Here is a 26,167-nt window from a genome sequence, read left to right on the forward strand (position 1 = left end):
AGGAAGAGTGCAGCCGTGCCTTGAACATAGGCGTCACTCCACTTTCTATGGTTCAATCAACTAAGGAAAACTACCGCCAACCTGCTGTACCCAGTACTCTCTGCCTGAATGAACAATTACAAAATGTGTTTTGACGATAAATTGGGAGGAGGGTTGAACTTCAAAATGTCTAACTCATAACACTGATTGAAACTCCTGGAAAATGTTATTAACTTCTGCTATTGAACTAATCAGACACACTATGCCCCCCCCCCCCAATGATACATATTACACTATCCCGTAAAATTGAGATCAAATTGTATAAGTAAGAGTCAAGTTGTGCCAGCAATAATGACAATGCTGTATTGATGTGTTTATCGCCAAAACATTGTAAAATTCACACCCCTTCAAAGAAATGATAATTTTACACCTAGATTTAAAAAGATCGTGGGTCACAGGAAATGGATAGCAAGAAAAGTAGAACGACAATAGAATCCATTTTAAGTAGGATGCTAAAAGCAGAAAAGATTGACGCAATCATGAAAATCGGAGAGTGTATCTAACAGGGTTGGCTCGCTTTCACCAAAGAACTCGTAATTCATTATCCTTGCTCGGTTCATGTTCTCGCTAATATTCTGCACAATCAGTCTTCAATGATATGGAGAGTCCGTTGCCGTGTTAATGTTGGCTACAAGAGTAGACTGAAATCAAGCAAGTCTAATTTCCCTGATAAGTAAAAAACCACGTGGATAACGCCTAGTTAGTTTATGATTGGTCAAATGTATAATAGCGCAAAGTGTCGATGAATGTGATTGGTGAAATGAAATGAACGTAACATATCGATGGCCTAAGCACACAAGCACTTATCTGTTTGGTGAACAGAACCACAAAGCGACTAACATCAGTCAAAAGGGAAACCGTGTTTGCAGTTATTACAATTCAGCTACTGTTACACATCACTTGTTTCACTTGCCGACGTCTTTGATCATCCTGAAAAGATCCGCTGCATCGCTGTATTGCATGTCATATCGAAATGTTGAATCACCGTGCACGCGTGACATTACGAAGCAAAACGTCCCGTGCACGCAACTGAGATGTATGTTATCATGGTGGATTCACGTTCAGGCAGGTTTCGTTCACGTCTCCATCAGTATTTGCAGATCTCTACCTAGCCTCTACGTCGTTCTGTAATATTTGCAAGGTCACATCTATAAAAGAATACACGCCCTGGAAAATTTTTCAAAATTATTAAAAGTACAACTTAATTGGACAATTCTCACTTGTGGGTTTACACTTGGCCTTGTGTCACCAAACAATACTATGGGGGAAAATGCAAACGCCCTTCCTATTAGATTTGCCGGTAAATATCCACGACAAGAGATAAAACGTTATTGAGCATTTTATTAGTAAGTCCAGTAAGGTCGACATGAAGTCGTCACGTCCCAGTTGACAGACCCCTGAGACAGCCTAACACAGCCTCTATTGTCCACACCGTGCGTGTGTGTTATATGCAAAGTGGTAACCAAGGCAGTAGTGTAGGACGCCACTCAATTCGGTTCAACGGGTTTAGGTGGTAACATGGCGCCCGAAGCAACGGCGACGGGGAAACAGGGAGCTGATAAGACGGCAGGGACGGACGATGCTGCGAAGACGAAGAAAGCGAAGAAGGGTAGCAAGAAAGGAGCTGTCGACAAGCCTCCATCGAGAAGGGTGAGAGCGCCTGGCGTGTTTGTTGTGGGAGTGGGACGAGTGCTAATAGATCGCCGATCGGAGACAATCACGCACCTGTGTATGGGCCCACTTGTATTGTCCCGAGTTGGGCAATGTCAACACGTTGCGGTAAATTTGCGAAACATGGAAGTTTGTTCACTTGGGTCACACAACATTTACCTTCAAACCCGGTTACTTGCCCTAATTGTGCTACAAAATAAAAAGTTTTTGGTGTATCGTAATACGTTTTTATGGCAAAAACTACTTGTTCTACTCAATTATACATACCGACATCGCAGCCAGTGATAATCTCACAGATCAACACCTTGACGCGCCTCGATGCGTTTATTAACACAAACAGAGAAAAAAGTTTTCTTGGCGCACCATCTGCGTAGGGATGAACCGATAATTTTACATATCTTATATTGGGTTACAGGAAAGGACTGCACTGAAAGATGGTTACGAAGAACCAGTTTCCGGTAGAGAAGATTGGTGGCGAACGTATATTAGAGTGAGTGGAATTACTATTATGTTGGACGACGTCGACGTAGGTCTTTGCGGTTGTCGTCGTCGATGGGGTGGCCTGATTCATCGTCACAATGTAGCAAACTTCAACAACAATGTCTCTAATTGACTCATTACCCAGTAGAACATACGGAGAGCTCAATATCTGTTGCTACAGACAACTTTTGTGCTCCCTGCACGGCGCCCCGTGAAGGCGGTGATCAAACCATTTAAAAGAGTTGTCGTAATGGCCCGTAAAGAATTGTACATGATTTGTTGGTTTTTACTGTAACTTAGTCTGTGTCATTTTGTCGGAACGAATTTAAAACGGTGACAGTTCAAGGGGCAATAGACTATTCGACACGGGGCTATTACAGTAGATAATGGCATAGAAATGTTTGCTCTTCACTCATTCATTACACCACATATCCCCCGATTTTCATGTACAAACAAACGTCTGCTTTTACTTCATGAAAGGAAACACCAGTCCCCGGGTCATACGATACTAAAGATTTCCTGGAGGAGATGTTGGAAAAGAAACCTAAAACCTACTCGTTCAAGAGCGAAGGTAGGAAGCGAGAGTTAGCGGTTATACGATGGAGACAGGGAGAAACCTTGTTACCTGGTGCTTACAATCACAGGGATCTACCAGATGAACTTGACAAGACCATTAACACATATGCCTTCAGAGACACACATAGATACAGGAGAGAGCTTCCCGGACAAAGAGACAAGGTATGTCGAAGCACAACAACCTGTTGAGTCTAACCTTGTTAAACTCGTCTTGGTTACCCAGACTGCACTTGGGGGCTACCGAGACTTTACCCTGTAACATTCCTGATCCATGGATTTGGTATGATTGGTAACAATTATTATCCTGACAGATACAATTTGACTCTTTTTTATTCCAAACAGTTTAATATTTTAACATCATAACCTCTCACAGGAAATAAAATCTAAATGTCTTTCATATCAAGTGCAAATTGGCTTACCCTTTTGATGTGTTTTGTACTTGGTAAATGTGTTCTTTGAACTTTTGATTATTTTTCACAAATGCTGTAGATGGTCACATACTCTATTGTCATATTAGCATTAGATGAACGTGATACAAAATCAGCAATATCTTGATGAGTGATAAAAAAATGTATTGACCATAATACAGTGTCATTTCATTCACATGAGTTCATTCAAACACACTGAAGTCACAGTCGCATATCAATTAATTAAATGGATGTGATAGACATATTAAAAGCAATGGAAATTTTATGAATACCCCAGACATTTCTTGATAAGCTGTTATCTCCACTGGCACTCCACCTCATTGTACACCTTTGAACATGTTTAATATGTAAAAGTCCTACAAAGTAGGTCAATTCATCAGCTGTATTGGACCAAGTTTTGTTTGATAATTTGCCTGTGTTGTTGATCACATCCGTCTGGCTGAAAATATATATTTATTTACAAGTTTACCGCTTTTAGATTCCCAATGACCAAAACTAAACAATTAATCCTTCCTATTGAATTCAATGCAAACGTTAATGGCCATGTTAATGTTGATGAAGAGGTTTCACTATCCAAGGTTGACTTTTAGACTCATGGATGGATATTGTTGATGGTTAACACTATTACAGCAATTCAAATTTTAATTATTCTGTAGCTTGATTTCTTTCAAACCATGTCAAAGGACAAGGCTAGCACAGCAAATGATACAAAAAAAATTTCACAAAGATGTAGCTACAATGTGATAATTGTCAAATTGAGAATAAATGTACATTTAAAAAAAAATTGTTGTGCATTGAAATAAGTTAATTTCCCCAGTCTTTCATAGAAACACTACGCAGTACAGATCTTTGTGATGCATTTCATTTCAACGTTCAGTATTTTTTTTGGTGAAATTAATCAGAAACATCATAAATGCATGATAGTCAGAGAAGCAAGATATGTGACGAACATGAGAGGGTTTCATCTCTGGAAAGAAGACAATACTGGGTATCAGATAGCCCAATCAGCTTCCTCCAACCTTGGTTAATTTCCTTCATTGCTACTAACGACATGAAACAGACAGGCATGGATCCTGACAAACCAAGCAATCAATGAAATAGAGAAAGCAATGGACATGAAAAGTGATAGCCATTGAGTTTTCTATTACGCTGCAATATATGCAGTGAATTTTAGAAGAATTATGATATTTTAAATGCAGTAAAGTTCACATTGATTTTATTTCTCCAAGTCGATAGCCCAGAGGCCATAACTCTCAAGATATTTTACAGCTTATTGGCTCTGTTGAACCAGCTAAAATCAAAACTGCTATATTCATGGTTCCTCATTAAAATGCATTTATGACCTTGATGATTAGGTAAACATTGTACCATCTTTTGTTAATTTTTTGTCCCCTTTTCCTTGAAAAAAACTCATTTACTACAGCATATCTTAATACTTGTGTTCCAGGATTGCAATGTGGCACCCCCTGCATATAAAATGGAGGATTACTTAACCGTGGCAACCACTAAAGCACCATCAAAGTAAGTGTTGACAATACCCAGCATGCATTATTTTACCCTCATCTTGCAGCAAAAAATAGCAATTTTCCTGTCATTGATAAATTGTCTAACAAACATGAAAGATTTTAATTTCCTTTCATGTTGAAAAATATGAGTAAAATAACCGCAAACGATAACAAATATAAATATTGTATATGAATAAGTTTTGTAAGCCTTTTAAAATTATAAATATGTGCCTTCCAATGTGAAAGGAAAAATGCAGAATGGATAACTTTCAGAGGAAATTTCTTTCTGTTGCATATTTTAACAAGAAAGCAATAAAATACATGTATATTATCCATATGGTGTTCACTATGTTAAATATTGGCTCATTATTTAAAACGGAAATGTTGCACAGTGTAGGACTGTTGTAAAAATCTCATCCTCTGTTGTAAAATGTAATCATTTTGGATATCGAGTCCAATTGTGAGACAGGACTGAATATTAACATGACACAAGGGGCAGGAAACGTCTATGTACATAAGTATTTAGTATAATGCAAATATTTTCGGAGTTTTGTTCACCTGAATTGGAATCCGAATGCTCTTTGTAGGGGAGTATTTGTACTCTGGTGTCTGTATACTACAAGTACAGTGGTGTATTGTTTACATAGTCTGCCATGCCCAGGCTGTTAGTATACCGGTAACAGTTAATTTGTCTGCCATGATTTGAGTTAATTTTTGAAATTTGAAGCAATATTGTAATTCAGGATTTAGGTTCTTATACTATGATTTGATTTTTTGTGCCGATAAACATCCGTAGCAACGTTGATCTTAGTGATGCCAGCTTTTGAAAATTATGCGTACTTTTGGAGAACAATGCAAATCCATCCATAGCTCTGTGTTGCTGGTATGCTGTCATCAATGAGAAGTGTTGATCAACGGTGAATTTTACGTTTGAAATTTGGTAGTGTACTGTAAATTACATGTGTAATCAGTAATTCGCCAAGTACAGATAATTTGGTTCTTTTATTTTAGTTCACAATAAATAACAGTGTTCTGAAGCAAAGAATACAAGTTTGCGAGAAATTTTCACTGATAGAGTAGTTAACCCTTTGAGCGCCAAAGTCAATTTTTGTTGCCTGTATAAAATATAACCCAAACAATTTTTTTCATGTCCGAACATTTTGTTCTGATTTTCCAAAAATTTTGACCAAAAACTGGAGTTTATGATAAGTACTGTCCACCTGGTCCAAAATTTTCAAAAGAATTACAAAAAATTCATAAAAATTGGTAAAATGTGTCACTATAATTTTGGTGGGAAAAATTACGGCACACAGTCCATGTAGCCGACAATGAGATGCAAATGATATGCGGTCAAGGTCTCCTCAACTAACTTTCAGCTGGTTCTTCACTTTCTACTATTTTTATAGTATTTTTTACAAAGGCACAGACTTATTCTACCTGCAACTTAAAACTGATAGTGTTTTTGTAGCTCATTCTGTACTATTTTTCATAGTTTTTGGTAGCGGTAACAGACACTTCGTGTTCGTGTCGGCTACATGGACGATCTGCCAAAATTACAGCACTCAAAGGGTTTAAAATGTGGTAGGACATTTGAATGTCAGTGTGCGGAACCAACTTAATACCTGAATTGCAATGTCTTGGCTTCAAAGATCTTATTTAGCCAATTTTATGTAAAATGCACTATACCTAAAATCAAATATACAGAGTACTAGAATCTAGTAAATTTTTTCTCTCCTGTGCAGTTTTTGGCAGTTTTAAGCAAATTTTATCAGAAAACATAGCCTTAGTAACTGGTGATTTAATTATATGATGGTAAACCTGTGACTCGATCACTTAATAGTTGCTGCTTTCTATTGTATGTAACATTTCAAAATTCAGCAAATCCTACTCAACATTAAAGTGTCCAGAACTCTACGCTGTGTCTTATGATATCCAGAGAGTGTATTTGAGCATGTGTCTACTATTTGCAAGCATGTTGTAATTTAACTGTGCCATGATATATTTTGCACATAGTTTTCACTCAGACAGGTATGGGTGGAACATAGATCATTACCAATGCTACACGTAGACAACAATACACTGGCAGTTTTTTTTTATTAAAATTTTCAGCATCAAGGAGGAAACACTTACATTTGTGATGTGTGATTAGTGGGAAAAAAGTTCAAAACCATGGTTACAGCAAATATTTGTCAAGCTACAGGGTGTATTGACATTTAATCTCATTAGCAAGACAAGGGCACTGTGTATAATTTTAAAAAGTGTTAAGCAATTTGTTATTGTGTTTGTTTCAAAAATTACATCGTATGCTAATAAGCTTATTCCATTTTCGTCTGTGGGATTTATTAACCTGTGTATTCTGATGGGTTTTGTGGCAAATGTGATTTCGACTCATCTGTGTCCTTATAAAATAAGACATTCCAGTCAACATTGCATGCTTTTATATGAGACTTTTTTATCTTGCCCAAGTCAACAGACATTTTTGCAAATTTATTAGACCTTGTGTGATAAAACTGTTGACAATAAAGAGATATACTCACAAACAGGTTGACAAATGACCATAGGCTAATGAATATTAATTGTAAAAAAAAAATTGATGAAGCATAGGAACATGACAACAGGGAAAGTAAATCTCCCAAGCATAACGAAATATTGAGGCCAGAAAGTGTTCTTTGTCATGGCCTGGAGAAAAAGATATGTTAAATTTTAAAATGAATGCAGGGTTCCATTTGAAACTCGTCATGTAACCCTGGACGACACACTCAATGTTTTAGAATGATTAATGACGCATTGAATAGCATTGGAACATCATCAACAGATTGCATGCATTTTAATGGTTTCACAGCCAAGGTCACAGATATTAATAAATGTCACCGCCATTTCATCTCAATAAACTATCTCAAACAACCCTCTCAAGGTGATGACTTTTACTCCCAAAATTCTCATTGAAAATATTCAGGAGGTTTTGCTCCAATTTACAAAGCAATGCAAGCCTTTTGTTCTACAATAATGAATAATAATGAGTTTTTTAAATGACTTTTTTTGTGTCTTTTTAACAACAGACATGCAGCTTTCAAAGATACATCCCAGAGATTTCCAACCATTTACTTTAAAGCAGTAAGTATATTTTCTTTATAATCATGCAGCAAACTTAGCTTCAGGAAGGAACATCACATTTACAGTCCGTGTAAGACGTCCCATGCATGGATACTAAATTGGCAGAGTAAAACATTCCGTCCAAAGAATTTTGTCCAAGGAGTTGCATATTTCGCAAACCTGACAACTTGAATAAATAGTCTTCCTAGCAACCAGGTGTGTACTTTGAGTGTGAATGATGTAAGGCTGGCAAATGATGATTGTTTGATAGAGAGCAAAGCACTGCTCCTGATAAACCTATCTGAATCTTATAGATAGTCACGCAAATGAGCGGGAGAGGTGGTCAGACTAATCTATCAAGCGATAAAAATGTTTCTAAAAATACATGTATATATTCATGTCAGTGCCGACATAGTGTAAGGTGCAATTGTACTGCAATCAGCATTCCTGTGGTATTGACACTAAGTATTTATGAGTTACATGTATTTATTCAAATTAATCTTGTTTCACGCTCTTGTTAGGTGCTACAGTTGTAGATATGGGGCGTATACACTGTGTTACATTATTTAAAAAACAGACAAAGTCTAAAGGCCACATTTCCTTTTCAGCTTTGTCAGACTTTTTGGCCGTGAAACTGTAGGTCGAGACAGCCTTTTAATGATGGCTCGTCTATGATAACCAAAGGAGACAATATTTCTGTTTCTTTATAGTGCAAATTAAAATTGAAAACCGTTTTTGCATAAACTCTAATATTTCAGTTTTCAAACTGCAATTTTGGATAATATCCTGGATCTTCAGCGGAGGCAGGTGCAATATGATCATATCTCATTAATGTCCATTGGATTTTCAGAGGTTTTAGGACACTAAAAACATAACATAACACTGTGTAATGAAGATGAAATGAGTCGTGCTGTCGAGCTGCAGTGCTGTGAGCTGTATCTTAAAATATTAATTATTGGAGACCCACAAGAAATGAATCATTCTAGTTTGCTTCATTAATTAATAATATTGTAATGAGTGATCTGTTTCCTGTAATGGTTGCTAATTATGAAGACATGTATGTTCATAACTCTATACTGTAATGTTCGAAGAGTTTCAGTACTGCAGCAAATGGGCATCTGAAAATTTTGTGGTTTTGGCAAATGACCTACTTATTTACTTTCACCACTCTTGTAGTGTTCTGATGAGCTAACTAAAATTATGAAATATTCGTATGATGATAAGAAAATCGTTTATAAGTTAGCAAACCACCTGTGATCATTTCGTGAACTTTCACAAATCAGATTTCCACATCATTGAAAATTGCAACTGCTTTATTGCCAAATCTCTCAAACTTCTTTACTCTTGTTGCCATTAGAGATGTGGAGATGGCGATTTTATTAACCCTGCATTTTGTCCATTTTTCCTTTCTGTTTCCGTATTCAGAACAAGAATCCTGCCCCTGGTCAGTATAATTACAAACCGCCGAAGCCACTGCATCCAGTATCGTCCAGTTTCAAATCCAGAACACCAAGATTTAGCTCATCTCACACGGTAAGTCCCTCTATCTTCATGGTAATATTTACAAACCTCACTCAGGAGCTTATAAGCGCCCTGCTCCCGGATTTTATCAGAACACAAAGCGATCAATTTTAGAGCTGTCAGCTAGCTTGAACTTTACTAGCCATGAAAATGGGTAAATGCACCAACAAGGCCATTTTCCTTTGAGACATAATGCTTCTACAATTAAATAATAAAGCACTTTAATACTCTGTGTGGTTTATGGCAACAATACTGGCCTTCAGGAAGTTGATTACAGTTATACCTTGTTATTGAAAGCCGACAGTTATTGTTTGTCTTTTGTCCTACGTCATCATTGTGTCAATTCATGTTCATCATTTCAGCTGCAGTGAGTGTTTGTGAGGACAATAGATTTGTATACATTGTCTTCACTTACGTAACTCTAATGGTTGATTTATACAAACAGTGATGAATATAATGCATCTATTGTAGAAAAATCACATTAAAATGTTACTAGAAGGCATGCATTCATTGATTGAATTGCATTAATTGTCACAAACTCGTTAATTGCAAAATTTAACCTTGCTTTAACGTAATTTCAGTCGGGTATATTTGATGTCTGCCTTCAATGTCAATGTACTATATAATATAGGCATTGGGATAAAAGCAACAAGGTATCTAATAAACAAATACATGCTGTCACATAATTCCATGGCATGCTTGGTAAATCTCTACTGTTTTTAAAATACCATGGAATACAGAAGACATTTAATAAGAGGTTTTGATTTTCAGGATTACTGAAAATCAAACCCTTTCATTAGATATCTTTTAAAAGTTTAAACTCAGACTTTCTGTACCAGAGGGGCATCTGATCTACAGTTTGAGATAAGAGTGAAAATTGCTCATGTTGGAGTTCTGGTGGCTAGAGTTTCAAAAATGGACCATCTCTGAGAGGCTGGAGGCAATAGAAAGAAAAACTAACAGCAGCTTTAATATAACTACATGGAGGATTGTATTGTAGGGGAGAGAACATCCTTGCATACTAAATTTCCATAAACCCATCTTATCTTACTTGTGCTTGACTTTCCTTCAGCTATGTGACAGTTTTATTCAACTGCACTAAATAAACACATCACCTAGATTTTCATGGCTTTGATGTGACATTCTTCATATCAAGATAACTTTCCTTGTCAGTAAAGCCCTGGTAATGTCACATGTAAGGATAATGTGATTTAACTTTTACTACTCACAGATACAGCCTACTACCATAGTCATTGAAAAGGCAAAGAACGTTATTCCTTACAGGTTTTTTCAAGTCTTGTTGCACAATACATCTCACAGAATAATGAATTTTTGAAATTTTATGACAAAACGTACAATTTTCCTACCATTACCGAAATGCTAAAAATTACCTGCCATGATACTAGGCTTTTAATCACGGGCACTTCTCATTTGATCCCAAGTTCTCCTTGCATAGAGAGTGTCAGCAAACATAAACAAATGTTTTTTCTTTGTTTGACTGGTTTTAATGAAATCAGTCTTTCAAGATTGCTGCGTGGAAAGACTGTGATGAAATATATCAAAATTTCAGACTTTTGTTCCAAAGATGTGAAATGCTTCGAAAACATCTTGGATTTGGTTCAAAATGTCAGATATGACACTGTGAAAACTATTCATCTGTGAAAGCTTGACTATTAATTAATTATTTTGATGATTAATTCAAATTTATTTTCGAATCCATCATAATTCAATAACATATCAATAAATCTCTATTATTTTGTTTTCCTCCCAATCGTGAACAGAAAGTACCAGGACCTGGGACCTATGAGAAAACATTCCAGTCACCCATGCCTTCAACCATAGCCAAGATGGGACGTGCCCATGGCCTATTTTTCACCAGTGCATTCCAAACTTGAAACCATCTGACATGTATAGACTCATACAGCATGTACCGACAGAACCATTATAACTGTAAACATGTATGCTTCCCTGGGTATGATCAGTGTTTCCTTACTAGCATTTTATCCACTGGGAGTTGCTTAACAAGTAATACATAAGAACGGTCAGAAAATGTGTCTTACCTAAATTTTGATATTTTGTGTGGGTGAAAACACCTCCAGATCAATTATCAAGCTTGTCTAAAGTACGGTATTCTTGAAGGAGACACTGATCACGACTTTTTGAAATGGCAAAGTGGTGTGCTATAGTTAAAAGCTTCTGGTAATAGACAATGATGTTATATTGAATAATGAATGATTTCAACGTTAATGCATGCTCTGATATTTTTATACCAGCTCTATAAGTCGGATCATTTATTGCTAAATGCTGTAATTCAAAATAGTGTGGAATACGCATCACCAGCGAGCCTTGGGCTTGATTGCATTGATAGAATACGGATTTCCTATCACAGTTAAAGAGCTCTTTGTTAATTGCCTGCTGCATTAATTCATCCCACCTTCACTCCATCCCACCCTCCCATCTTTGGAATGTGTTGGAACGAGTGTCAAAGATAACCTTTGCCAAAGAAAAAACCGAGCACATGTACACATCTCATCCTTGTTTATGGTTGATGTCGTGTGAGTGCACTCTTACCTCCAGTATCATCTCAACATCAAAGAAGATGCGATGTTCTGCCTTTTTTGTGGTTTCACAATCGTATGCAGTTTTTGAAACTTTTTGACACTCCAGTTGTTTTCAAATGCACTCCGCAACACGAGCTTCTATTCTGACAAGATTATTCTTTGATTTTTCCAAATAAAAAAATTGCTCAATCTCTCGCAGAAATTAAACTCAACGCTGTTTTGAAGTGGCTTCAAGGTTTTCAATGGCATTTACAAAAAGTATTACGTGTGCAAATATTTTACAAGTTTTTTTAGCAAATGAGGTGCTTGTCACATTTGTAAAAATTTACTTTTACTAACTTTTAACACAAAAATATCAACCAATCACAGTATTAGAATAGCACGATGATAGCTTCACAAATGTGCCTTTGATCCATGTAAATATTATTTTAGACAATTGGTTGTGTGCAAACTAGGAAAATAGGTGTGATATTTTATGACAATAATTCACTCATGGGTGCCGGTGGTTGTTTGTAACTGACTGAAGGACATCTGAAGACGCCAGTCTAAAATACACCAGATGTTTAAGCAGTTTCCATGCAAATTTTGATCTGGATTCTGTTAAAATGTGCAACATGTATTAAAATAGACGAGTTGGCGAACACAAACCTAGTAAATGTGGATTATATCCATTTACACTCACTTTAAGACCGTCCAAAATTTTTTAACTTGGTGATACCAGTGTACGAAGTTGTTAATATTGTCCAGGGTTATTGTTTTGTGTATTTTACAGTGGTAAACAGGGAAAGTCTAAAATGATTTAGGAATTTTACTTAATTCTCCGTTTCGGAAAGTGAGATTGCTGGAGGAAAAAAGCTCACTGCCAACGTTTACTGATACCGTCCATAGTTCAAAGAGAGCTGCTAAATCCAGCCAAGTTTTGGTATAAATCTTTACTCTGAGAAGATAGAGTGTGGTATTTTAAATAATGTATATTTTGTGGTGTGAACTTAATAAACATATGCCAAAAATAAAGTTGGTTATGTGTGACTGTTTTCTTCAACTTGAGGAGTTACAGATGTGAGTGAAACTTGGATTCAGTGATAAAATGTCGCTGTGGCCATTTTCTTGTCAATTCAACTTTGTGATGAGACAGTTTATCCTGGTTTTAACATATCTTCTTGATGATTATAATCCATGGAAAAATTGTCTTTCTACAAAATATTATGGACAATCACTCAATTTCTGCCGAGATAAACCTGTCATATGAATTCCACACAGTGCTAATTTTGGTAACCGATGGACCGTACATCAACGGAAAGATAAATTCAAAATGTGAATAAAACATGAATGCGTCTACAAGACATGAAAAGTATGCGAAGCTTTAACAGACAAGAATTAAAGCTTGAGCTTCTCAAATCCGATTTAATGTTAGATGAAGGGCAGATATGATTTGATGTAGTGATGTACCCTGTTTTCAATTCATCCATTGTGTAGCATTTGAAACAAGGAAATTTAGGGAAAGCACATAATTAATATCTACTTTTGATTCTTAATTCTTGTGAATTCGTTGTACCACAAATATTATTTATTTCACTTGTATATCCTACACATTCATGTCTTCAAAAACACTTTAATAGGGTTATGAACTCTTTCATATTCTTTTGACTAAAATCCTCCATTTGTCTATTTCACCGAAGTTGCTTCAAACTGGCCACAGTAAAACAACAGTGTCACATCGACATTCTAGCAATTTGTTATGTTCCCAACAGAGAAAATTACGCAAATAATTGGAATTTGACCTTAATTGTGATTGGCAGAATGACTGTGAAAACTGGCTAGCTTGTATTTCACAAGATACCATTCACAATTATGACAGAGCATACTCGTGAGATGAGAGCTCATATTTCCACTCCTTTATGACGAACAAAATTTCCTTCATTATGGTAAAATGTCTGGCTGTATCTATACAGTGGCTGGTGTTTTATAATGGCCGAGCAGAATGCAGGTAGAGGGTAGCATTTGAAATGAGATTTCCTCTTACACAATGGAGCAGGTGTTCTTTCATTTGTGTACATCAATATGTTTTAATTCAGTGAACTATTTGGATGATAGTTCTGCTCCAGTGAGTGACATCGTCTCCACCATGTTGGTACCATTCAGAGAAGCAGTAATATTAGTTATGCAACAATGATTGATAATCTGTCAGAACTTAACGCCAACACAACAACTACATCAATACAACAATTTCTTGCCCATTTGAATACAAGTCAATATCGTGTTTTCTCCGCAGTGTTTAATCTGTTTGATTGCATGGCAACCACAACTATAGTATCAAATCACAATAGAGCCAGCCACTGACATAATAACTCTCTGAGTGAACAATCACAGTTGATTATTGACAAATTGAAAGCTGCAAAAACAATGCACATGTTGCGTAATATTTTTTTGTAATTACAAACATATAATGAACTGCTGAATTTTTTTAGAATAACACTCACGCCTTCGAACTTTGCTCTTTGTAAACACATTTAATGTGAGAGACAACCTTCTTCATACAACTATCCTGATATCCACCACAGGCAATTCCACGTTACTAATAAAAGAATCGATTTTATTGATCCTGGCTTTTCAAAAGAAACCAGCAAATCCTTCTTCCACACACAAAAGACAAACATTTACACACAAAGTATATGGCTAGAAGCCTCTAAATTTTCATATCAGAAATAATACTGTAATTTTTTTTCTTTATCTCAGATTAAACCTTGCAAATTTGACAGGTAGCACACTGACTTAGAAGGCATGCTGTTTGTGTGTACCTGGATCTAGCGGCTGCCACATGAACTGATAATTCAAAACTTCCAGGTTCAAGCTAGATTGCTCCAGCATATTTGCCTTTTCTTCACAAGTTCCTTGTCAATGATTTATAACTTCCTGAATGAAAACAGAAAGGAAATGACTAAAATTCCAGGATGTAAAAAATGTCCCAGATCTAGCATTGTACATAAAATATTGCACTGATGATAGAACTTAAAGCAGCCATGTTTAATGAATTTCAAAATGTTTAGCTGAAGAAGAAAAAATTATATTACAGATGCACAACTATGGTAACCTTCACGATAGTTATCTTCAACAAAGTACTGCGTTAGTATAAAACACTGGCTCTCTCCATCAATGTGAAAGGCTGCTTTTCTTTAATGGTGCCTGATTTGCATGTTGAAACCATACATGCTGTACATAAACCATGAAGGTAATAATATTTCATGCGCTATGTTCATGAATATTTGATGTCATTTTTCAATTACTTCATGCAAATACATTTATTTCAGACATAAGAATCTCTTGTACAAAGCTGAAAACCACCCAGAGTTATATTGCACCAATTTTGAGAGGACTTGTTCAGAATATTTATATATAATATGTACATTTTATGGTTGCTATTTGCAGACTGAAAGCCTAGGCAGACCAGCTCATTTAAGAAATAGACTGATAGTGGGACTATTATTATACAATATTTTATGACAGCTTACAACATACAAGCAGACGTTTAGGACACTCTGAGATTTAAGGTGGTACATATTCAATGAAAATCTAATGAAATTGCATCACCATTCCCAATAATTTCTCCCTTTTCATTTTTTTATAAAAAATTTTTGTGTGATAAACTACACCCTGTACAGCATGCAAGTATTGCATCAATGTATTTGGGTTTTCAGACATTTTCTCCTCAAGGGGAAATGTAACAGAAAAATGGCAGGCTCATCTATACTTTCAGTTTGAATGCTTAACTTACACATTTCTCTGAGTCTGTTGATACATTGATGCCTTTCATTTTGCAAAGTTTTTTCACAAGGATTGCAAAACCTCATATTCATGGGAATTATCATTAATTTTTAACCCAAACGCTTTGATCCATCCTCGAATGTAGAATGTACATGTAGTTGGTTTGCACATAGACCCTCGAGAAATGGTTTGCATTGTTGTTGTAAATGATGCTGGTGACTCATTCAGAGCAGCCGTGGTATTGCAGTGAATGGAATGATAGGGCTGGATGATTCCAGTTCTACAGCTGTTAGCAGACACTGACTGGCACCGTCAAACTCTCCTTGGTGTTCCAACACTGTACCAAGATTTTTCCTGTTGTGACAAATGACATCAAGCAAACAAAAATCAACAACATATAAAACAAACTTGACAACAACAAAAATTGTTTGCATTCAACCTCAGTCAATCATCTTTAAAATCACCTCTTGCAGATGAATATACAATACGTGTCTGATTATCGTGTTCTTCATAAAAGGAACGTCTCAAACTGTTCAAGTTTGTGACATGTTTCTAAAAGGATATAATATGTCACCATGGGTGTAGACAAGACGTTACTGTAATATTGGAACTGGGGAGGGGTGTAATTTTGCAAAGAGATAAAAATTTCTTTCCAGCTATACAAGATAACACAGCAAGTTTACACACACCAGGGTGAGGACTGGGTATACAAACAAATGACTGTGTTCCTAAACACTGTTTTAGAAAGTGAGGTTGAAGAGGGGACAGGTATTGAACAAAAGGATCTACATTTAGTGGCAGTCTTACTAATGACTAATGTGTGTTCAGTTATTGCATGAGTACACAACAATGAACCAGATATGAACTGTAAATGCTCACGTGTTTCATTATATATTGAAGTTATGTGTAAATTTGAACCTTTGCCACATGTTTGCAACTTCATTGAAATTATTATGATCAACATAATGAACAATAATCACCGCCGATTAATTCTAAAGGGTCATGAAGTATACAAATATGTAATTAGCTGAAATAAAAATATTAAAGTAATTTTACTGCTCTTATTGTATCACCACTTTATCTAGCAAGTGTAATTACCGTTGGCCAAGTCCTTCAAGCCATATATGCCGAGCTGTGAAAGCTCATTAGATATGCAAATTATAAATTAGCTGACATGAAAATGTGAAATGACTTTCGATATTGTTTTAATCGGGTATAATCATCAATGTACATAGCATGTTTTGCCAACTTTGATCAAGTAAATCCCTGTATATATCCCTAATAAGCAAAGTTAATTAAATATGTAAATTAGGAAGTGGCTTTAGTAAAAATGCTTAGTGATTGTCAGTTATGTTGTATCATGGTATCTGCAATATGTGTAGCAAATTTTGTCAACTTTGGTCAAGTCAATTCAGACATATATCTCTAATTAGGAAAGTTCATTAAATATGCAAATTAGGAATTGGCTGAAGAGAAAATGCTTGATGACTTTCAATAATATTGAATTATAGAGTCTTTAATATACAGAGTAAGTTTCATCAATTTTGATCAAGTCCATTAAGATAAATATACCTAATTATGAAAATTCATTTTAATATTAAAATTAGGTTTTGGCTGAAGTAAAAATGTCTTTTGACTTTCAATAATGTTATATCACAGTATCTTTGATGTATATAGTAAGTTTCAACAACTACAATCAAGTTAATTCAGACCCACCAAAAACTAATCAGTTCTTGCCATTTGCTAACTGAATATATGTACCAGATTTGATTCTGATCTGATAAGCCTTTTTTGAGATAATGGACCAACAGACAGACAGACAGACAGACAGACACACAGACGGACAGACAGACAGACAGATAGACATCGCTGCGACATATGCCCACGTGTGTAAACACGTGAGCAAAAAATGAGGCTACTTTGAACAACCTGACAACATTATCTACGATTTTGCTCATATTTTTTTTGCAGCCTTACCATGCCTGGTGTGATGTTGGATCAGTGTTGACTGCATCTCTCAACACTTTCTCAGCTAGGACTGTGTTACCCAAATAATGTAATACCATTCCTAGATGCTGCAGACTCTTCATGTGGCTGGGATTAATGGCGATTGCATTGTCGTAGTGCTTTTTAGCTTCAACAAACTCATGTTTGTGTTCATGAATCAAACCTCGCTGTAAAAACACCAAGGTGATATTTATCATTTGTTACATACACAGGTAATCTAGAATACTGCAAAGGATGCTAGTAGAGTGCTCTTTCTATGTAATTACTGAAATGAAGACCTCATAATATTTTCTAACTACCACTTTGGTGAATTTTTCTACTCCATAATTCATGTCCTGGTTACTGTCATTATTGTTTCACTTTATTTCGGACTAAATATGTCCACAGAATTCTCCCTACAATAATAAATAAAGGTATAGATAAATAAATATCATAATACAGTCTGAAGAAGTGACATTTTAGTGATACATGATTTTTGTGGTTTGTTTTTTCTTTCATCAGGGAAAACAGCCATTACTCTTTTAACTAACCATATTCAATGTCTATTCTCTGTGCCTCTTGTATCAGCCTACCACAAATAAATACATCTTCTACGGATTCCACACTTTATCTCGGTAAATACAGGTATGACATTCATTTAATGAACCTTGATAATTTGGAATTAACGACAATACTTGTTCCATTGGACTGAAGTTTCAAGATTAGAATGAGATTTTAATGCAAGGCTACAGTCTGTAGGAATTCTTGGAAATGTTTTTCTTTCATAGAAAAAGCAACAGTGTGCAGTCAATTTTAGAAATATGCAAAGGATGACTGATTTGTTTGCTTTTAATTTTAATCAACTGGAATGGCAATATTATGAAAATGTTTTCCCTCTTAATGTGTTTGTCTTTTCCAATGCCACTTTATGCAAATATGAGAGACAGGCACGACACAAAATAGAACTACATCCTTGTTCAATCAACAGCACCTAATCGAAATATACCTTCACACGGAGGTGTGTCTAGTTTGTCTTACCCATTGTACAATAAAACAATACATGCTAGTTTAAAAATATCCCTGCTATTAATTTCCTGTTTGCTAATGATGAAAGTGTCGCACCAAGAGAGGTGTTATCTTCAGGTTTCAGGATCAGTGACAATGAAAACACCCATGGGACGACAGAGATGAAAAATTCAATGGATTAACTACAAGGAAAAATTATTTTCCTTATCAACGCATTTATAATGGGTGAATCATCATCAATCACCCTCTAGCTTATTATTTGCATATTAATGACAATTTTTCTGATGGCATTTTATTTAATTTGAATTTTAAAACATGCTAGTATTCTTTTGAACAACAATTGATAATTGCTGTTTATGCAGGAAAAAGATTATTACCGTATGTGTTGACAGCACACATATTGGGCAGATAGTTAAAGCTAAAACATAACAATGAATAATCTTATGTACTCAGGGATAATTTAGAAAGAGAAACACTCTCACACCTCAAAATTTTGAGCTTCAGGTTACTTAAGCTGTATTGTGTCATTGAGATCAGTAAGTAAAATAGCTTGAAGAAAAAGTCACAGTTTCTTCCGCATCTTTATTTTTTTCATCATTCACAACTCCGCACATCCATTTTAAGATCTCAAGGGAAAATATGCTGGATGAAATTTATGAGAATCTGACGTAAAATATGTGATTATAAACTTTCATTGAAATCTCTCGATAATAGTCCATTTTCAGTCACTTCACTTCATAATATGTTTTCTTCAAAGTTACTTAACCACTTTTTTTTGCTCATCACTTTATTGAGTGCAGTACAGCTGTCTACATTATTAACAGGGAAGTGCTGCAAATGTTAATTTGTCAGGCAGATGTCCTTGTTGATTCATCTACGGCTGTTTTCATGAGCTCTAAACTCATTAAACATACTCTTAAAGTACATAAAGAACAGGAAAAACAGAGCCTGAACTTACAGATACTTCAATATATGTTACTGCACTTGCAATTATGTCAATTTTTAGCAGTAAATTTGAGTAATACTGGTACGCTGTTAAAAGATTAACACTGAAAAACCTTTTTATATATCATAAATAAAGCACCTTTGTCTTATATAAACATGCCGAAACTAGTTTTATGTCTAATGTAGATTTTAGAGAGATATCATTCATTCATGTATATATTTATTCAGTTATTCATTTATTCTTTTACAATTTGAATAGTTAGTATATTTTTTCAGATGTTTTTTATTTCAATAAATCTATCTTCAAACAGCAGACTTACCAAGTACATAACATGATGAGAAAGTGGAAAGATGCTGCTTGCTTCATGAACACACGCAGAAGCCTCACCAGGTTTGTCCATTGATAAGTAGATTTCAGCTGTAATGGGAAAAACTCCACACAATTCATGCAATTGCAATCACATGATTTATAGCCTATGTATTTGACCGCTGGCCTTCTACAATTACGGCCTGTCTAAATGATCACAACCAACGTTAAATGAGTGTGGAATCACATCAAGGGGAAAAATAAATGTGGGTGTAAAGCGTACCTGACATTGATAGTTTGGGGATTTTGTATAGTTTTGAAGCAATTAAATACATTTGCAAGCTGGCTGGTTTTGAGTGATTTGGTTTTGGACAAGGTCTTTGCTTGGCAATTTAATTTACATGATGATGTGAAATCCAACGCCAGCAATGCCACATCCATCAGGACAAGAATTTCCCACATGCTGCAGAGATTTAAAGAAGAGAAATATTTTGTTCCGTATACATCCCCTTGTAACTTATTACAATTAGAAGTGTTACTGTTAGGAGAGTTAGAAAAGTATGGTGGTGGAGAAATATTGCATAAGAATTTGACATTGGTGTTGTGTTGTGTGATTCTACAGAAAGAAAACTGAACAGACACACAGCTGTTATACTAATTAAATTGGAAGGACACATGTTAAACACTCTCGATTGGAATGTGATAATTAGCCAAAATAAATTTTAAAATAATAACGCACAACATTACTTTGACGGACAGAATCACATAAATTTTTCAGAAACTATGATGAGTTGGCTGTCATAAAAATGACTGAATTGAATTGTTCAGGGCTAATGATTTGAAACTAATTTCTACATCTTTTATTGCTTTCCATTCTAAAGTGATCAGAATACTTACCAATGGCAAGCCATATTTGTGCCTGCATTAGCCATGCTTGTTGGGGACCTTGTCTCGGCACGTAGCTATTTATCGATGAAGCAACTTCAGACAACGCCTGTTCTACCTTCGATGCAGCCAACGAATTATGAAGCGAACCTATTCAGAAGTGATCGCCCACACACAGAGATAAAAATAAAATTAGACTGACTGTCAACTGCAACATTTTTTTTCACCTTTGACATTCTTAAAAATATATTGTACATCAGGATAATCCCAGCTACCAAATCGAGGATAATCCTTTAATAACATGACTTTTAAAATGAAAGAGACCTATCCAGCCCTCAGGTTATCAGGGCCAAAGGGTCAAAGTCAAGCCTATAGAGGGCGCTCCAGCAAAATGCAATGTTAATGAGAAAGTTAATACTATCTGGTAGAATAACGAGCTACTAAACTATTGAGTCTACATGAATTGAAGTGGTAGTAACTATATCTGAGGTATGACATAGCAAACATTCAACAGAGCAGGCAGAAGGTTGTTGGACAGGAAATAAATCAGTAGGAATATGAGAAAACATGCTGAAAAGAGATGACTTGCCGATACGTGTACAAGTTACGTAACCTTTCAGTTCATGTATGAAAAAAAAAATTGTACAAATTCTCAAAAATGTATGACAGGTGACAAAATATGAGTAAAGAGAACTGATAATAATGAAGATGGATGTACAAATATGTGAATTTAGTCACTTACTTTTGAATGGCGATTGTACAGACTTTGCGGCTGTCGGTTTTTTGCATGCATATATGCAAAATGAAATTAAAAATAAATGAGCCATGATAATCATAGGGATATGAGGAATGAATGGAAAAGCAGGGAATTAGAATGAAAACAAATATCTGTAAAAATGATCAGTAAAGAAATACAAACATACGACCAGCTTAGGAGTGGGGGTCAAAAGGTAAAAAACCCTGCATGCTGTGTATTATAATTTACCATGAAATGATCCTGAAGTCTTGTGTGAATGCTTATACAAGTTTAAAAAAAAATTCAAAAGTTGATTTAATAGGTCAGAATTGAAAACTGATGCCTTATGAACACAAGCTGGATATTGATATTTTGACACTAATTTCGTAGGGAGTTGGGTTTTTGTGAGGTTTTTGATTGTGATGGCAATCACATGGTTTGGAGAAGCAAATGCCTCTGATGAATGGAATTAGAATTAAGATTACTAGGATAGCACACTGTGAACTGATAGGGAAAAAATGATCAGAATGTTAATACATCAGATGAAAACAAACAGAGATACAGTGGATGATTACACTGAAATTTTCAATTTGGAAATCAAGCAAAACAAAGGCAGCTTTTGTATGTTTTATTTTGGATTACCTGAATCTCTGTCATTGAAGTCAACGAGATGCATCTGTGCCAAACTTCTCTTGTCACTTGTAACTCTTTCTAGCAATCCAGTACCACGACTTGACTCACTGCAGGAAAATTCAAAAATATCGTCCATTTTATTTAAGCAAACAGCAATATCAAACTATTCATGATGTAATGTCAAATACATCAAGAACATTATCTTTTGAGTGATTTGGAGACTAAGCTATTGCACACAAATTTGATAATATGAAGTAATCAATAGTATGGGTCTTCTTTATCATGTATTATCATTTTGATTAGTTCGGAAAAAACCGTCATGCCTTCCCTAGTTTTCTTTGTCATTCCCCAAGAGTGCTTGGCTATTACAAACATGGCCTTGGATGCTGATGACCTCAATTTCAGTGCCAATAAGAGTGACACAAACAGGTGTTTGATGCAAGGCATGAGTTTGGCAAATAAAAAAGGTCACTAAGTGCAAACTTGATTCTGAGTCAGGAACTTGACTTAAAATATTTAATATGTTGAAGCATGCAATTATATAAATTATATGCACAGACTACTTTACCGTTTGGTATTATCATTGACAGTTTTTTTAATATTTTTTCACGTCACCACTACACAATGATAGAAAACACGTGCACACAATTTGCTGAGGAAAAACACCTTTGACTTTTTCTTCAGTCAATGAATTGTATAATTTTACTAAATAAATGGCATCTTACTTTGAAAGCATGGTTTCATGAACAGTCCTCCAGAGTTCTAGCATACGTTTACATGTACCAAGAGCTTCATCTGCATCGTGGACTAACTCATCTAACTTTACTTTGGTGAAAAGAAGGCTGAAAAAAAATCCAAACATTCATTTTTTCACACATTCAGTCCGTGCTTTAAAGCAAAAGAGGTGAATGAACTAACAAAAGACTAGGCTGTTTTTTTTTTCCCTCTTGTAATAAGCACAGTGCCTGGGGGAATTTGAATTCACATTAATCTTGCCACTGTAAGAGCTGTCCCCGCACTTTGACTAATCACTCAATTAAGAAACAAGTGAACAAACAAGCAGGCAGGAAAAGAGGTTGATGCCTAAACAGCATTCAATCATGCCATTCCTGTAGAATTACTTTTCCACTGTCACCCGCTGTCACATGCCTGAAAATCCTGCCGCTAAAAAGGGCACCTTAATTTTCTTTCTGTTTAATTTGGAAATTAAGTCATTCAACTTAGGATCCCCTGACTGTGAGCGTTCTACAGAAAAGCTGTCAGATCAAGGAAAAATTTCATTTCGTTATCCCCATTCTCTGCAATCTAATGCATCTACACAAAGCAGCTGAGACAGGCTCATAAATTCATCTTTACGGGTAAAACCGTTATTACTAACCTGAGATTATCTGGGTATTCGGAGAGAGCTATTTCCAAAACACTGAGGGATTCCTTGTATTTTTTCTGAGCTGACAGCAGGAGTGCCAGTAAGTGCAAGGACTCCAGGTGATCCCCTCGCAGCTTCAGGGCTTGTTTCACGTAACTGATTGCCTCGGAAACCTACATCAAATGGAGGAGTCATGGTATGCCCTTACTGGTTCTAATTCTTCCTATGCATCTGAATCAAGTATTTTTGGGTGCAGAAGGTGCTTTCAAAATTCTCAGATAGTAACTGACAGAAATAAACAACACACTCCCTTTTGTAGAATTCTTTATCATTAAACATTTTGTACAGATAGTAGATGTGGATTTTTATTCCAACCTTTTTTTCTAATGAAAATCAAGATAATCTGTTCCAAAAATATGTTAAAATATCCAGCATTAAGTTGGGTATTAAACGCCACCTACAAGTATGTTGGGCTGAATTGGGTGTATTGTCTGCACTGATATGGACATCCATGACTGTAAAATGTTACATATCAATGAGATGGCCCATGAGAATAATATGTAAATAAAACATATGCCAGGCCTAACCCCTGTGATTCATTTTGATGAGATACTCAAATGTAATAATATTTGTGTTTGAATTGTTTGCCACGGTCAAATATTGAAAAATTCATCAAATTCAGCATGCCAAGTAGAATTACTGCAACTACACCACATTTGACTGCGCTAGGATGAATGAATACAGAAAATAATATAAAAACTTACAGCAATAGTACAGTGTAGGTGTATTGCTGTGCAATTATAGATCATTATAAAATCATTATTTTTCACTTTTGCGGCTTTTTCTTGACTCAATTTTCATATTCTCTGAAAATTCTAACATATTTAGCCAAACTCAGAGATTGAACATGATAACGCAGTATATATTTTAAACATCAGAAACATCAATTGGCACTCTTGAGCTTCCAAAAAAAAAGATTCAGTCGCGTAAATGTTTATTTTCCGATGTCTTAGGTTGTGTAAACATTCTAATAATAACACGTTTACAAACTCTACCAGTACATCTCCAAGTTGCCATTGATGTTCCATGCAATCATATTTACTTTGTGATAAAACTCAGAAAAAAAAGAAACACATCAGAAACACTTGAACATAAATCCATTCATGGAGGATTACATTACTCTACATATACCTCAAATCTAAAATGTTAAATGAGCACAAACCTGTCGTGTCAAAGCCAGTTGTAAACCAATGTAGAACAGATGTTCATGATTGTTTTCATCTAGTTCATGTGCTTTGCTGAATGCTGACAGAGCTGCCTTCTGAAACTCCTGTCTTTCAGATTGCAATGTAGCTGTGTGGATGGCCAAGAAATGATAATCTGAATTTCTTTTCATTCTGTGTGCAGTTTATTGCCTGCTTTCCATGTAGAACTGTTTTGTCTTAGGGTAGTATGTGACTCGGGGACAGATATTCGGACTCCCAAACTTTTACAATTATTTTCTGGTCTACCACTTGTGGGAGCTCATTTTAAAGCTCTTGGAGTAAGAAATGTTTTCAAGATTTTAGTTTTCAAATTTCAAAAATTTTATTTTCCCCATAGAGTAAACACTGGGATGGCAGCCATTTTGAATTTCAAACATTGGTAAATGTCAGGTAATTTGTTTCTCAAGTTCAAAACTTTGCACAGTGACCCCTGATTTTTATTCTTGATTTGGTATAAGTATGGCTGAGAGTTTCATTCAGGGAAGTTTGAGCAAAAGCTTAAGTCACTCACTTTTGAGGCACATACTACCTTAACTAAACATTCAAGCACATACCATACTAGCATATTTTTGGGCATTAATCATCATAGAAACCAGGTTTGATCTAGTCAAGTGAGTGGGCCTTGCATAATGTTGTACAATAGTACTTGTGGCTGCAACTATTTCATAACAATGAATTTCTGAAAGGTACACTTGGGGAGAACCAAGGACAACAACAAGTCTGAATAAATTACCTTCATTGGATCTCAGACTGTAACCAATTCCTAAGGCTTGATAACCTTTATGGGCAAATGGATTTTCATCACCAAGTTCTGTCACTTTCCTGGCCCATTCAATACCTTCATCAAACTGCAGACAGTATGACAGGAAGGAAGAGAGATGGGACGTGTTGGCTTTAAAGCATTGGACACATAATATCAGATATTGGATATATGGATATGTGGAACAGAAATAACAAGTTTGCATTCATTCAATATTGGTGAGGATATCCTTTCTATTTTGCTGTGCCATGCCACAGCAAAGGTTTCCTGTAAAATTCTTTATATGAGATAAAATTGGCTTTTTTTTCCGCAGGAGTGTGTAACTGATAACAATCTCAGACACCAATAGCTTAAATGTAAGAGTGGAAATAATTTATATGGGTACTGTCTGTCTTTACATAGCACAGAGAGTTTTGAATGCAGTGTTTGGTGTGGAGTACGGTGTTCTCTACAAATTTGAATTTCTCTCTGTGGCACTTTGATAGTGCTTCACAGGAAAAATGTCAAACTCGGTAAAAGCCTTAGAATTCAAAATTAACGAGTGAGTATTAGACTCTTTGTTTCATTACTTGTAAAATTTACAATCTTGGTTTTCTAGATACATCACATGGCAGATACTATA

General features: G+C 35.5%; 2 protein-coding genes across 3 annotated transcripts in view; one reads left to right on the forward strand and one right to left on the reverse strand.

Annotated features, from left to right (window-relative positions):
• The first annotated feature begins 1,453 nt into the window (after window positions 1-1,453).
• LOC139149312 (protein STPG4-like) lies at window positions 1,454-12,888 on the forward strand. Its single transcript, XM_070721015.1, has 7 exons — window positions 1,454-1,689; window positions 2,126-2,200; window positions 2,671-2,928; window positions 4,642-4,715; window positions 7,759-7,813; window positions 9,218-9,325; window positions 11,095-12,888. The coding sequence occupies exons 1-7, from the start codon at window positions 1,558-1,560 to the stop codon at window positions 11,206-11,208; spliced, it is 816 nt and encodes a 271-aa protein (XP_070577116.1). The 5' UTR covers window positions 1,454-1,557; the 3' UTR covers window positions 11,209-12,888.
• A 1,558-nt stretch (window positions 12,889-14,446) lies between these two features.
• LOC139149314 (tetratricopeptide repeat protein 7B-like) overlaps window positions 14,447-26,167 on the reverse strand; it is a 41,895-nt gene continuing 30,174 nt past the window's right edge. Inside the window, exons 10-19 of one of the 2 annotated variants that reach the window (XM_070721018.1) lie at window positions 25,519-25,633; window positions 24,743-24,873; window positions 23,533-23,693; window positions 22,880-22,996; window positions 22,164-22,261; window positions 21,528-21,557; window positions 20,798-20,935; window positions 19,914-20,011; window positions 17,614-17,810; window positions 14,447-15,990 (exon numbers count right to left, since the gene is read on the reverse strand). In XM_070721018.1, coding sequence (XP_070577119.1) covers window positions 15,861-15,990; window positions 17,614-17,810; window positions 19,914-20,011; window positions 20,798-20,935; window positions 21,528-21,557; window positions 22,164-22,261; window positions 22,880-22,996; window positions 23,533-23,693; window positions 24,743-24,873; window positions 25,519-25,633 — 1,215 coding nt within the window. In that variant the 3' untranslated portion in view covers window positions 14,447-15,860. The remainder of the gene's footprint in view (window positions 15,991-17,613; window positions 17,811-19,913; window positions 20,012-20,797; window positions 20,936-21,527; window positions 21,558-22,163; window positions 22,262-22,879; window positions 22,997-23,532; window positions 23,694-24,742; window positions 24,874-25,518; window positions 25,634-26,167) is intronic. The other variant, XM_070721019.1, reaches the window with a different exon arrangement.

Source organism: Ptychodera flava, chromosome 14 (assembly GCF_041260155.1).
Source record: "Ptychodera flava strain L36383 chromosome 14, AS_Pfla_20210202, whole genome shotgun sequence".
Classification (NCBI taxonomy): Eukaryota; Metazoa; Hemichordata; class Enteropneusta; family Ptychoderidae; genus Ptychodera; species Ptychodera flava.

Coding starts and splice junctions, on each gene's coding strand:
- LOC139149312 (XM_070721015.1), top strand. CDS start 1,558: ATGGCGCCCGAAGCAACGGCGACGGGGAAACAGGGAGCTGATAAGACG. Junction 1,690..2,125: donor ACAAGCCTCCATCGAGAAGG/GTGAGAGCGCCT, acceptor ATTGGGTTACAG/GAAAGGACTGCACTGAAAGA. Junction 2,929..4,641: donor TTCCCGGACAAAGAGACAAG/GTATGTCGAAGC, acceptor CTTGTGTTCCAG/GATTGCAATGTGGCACCCCC.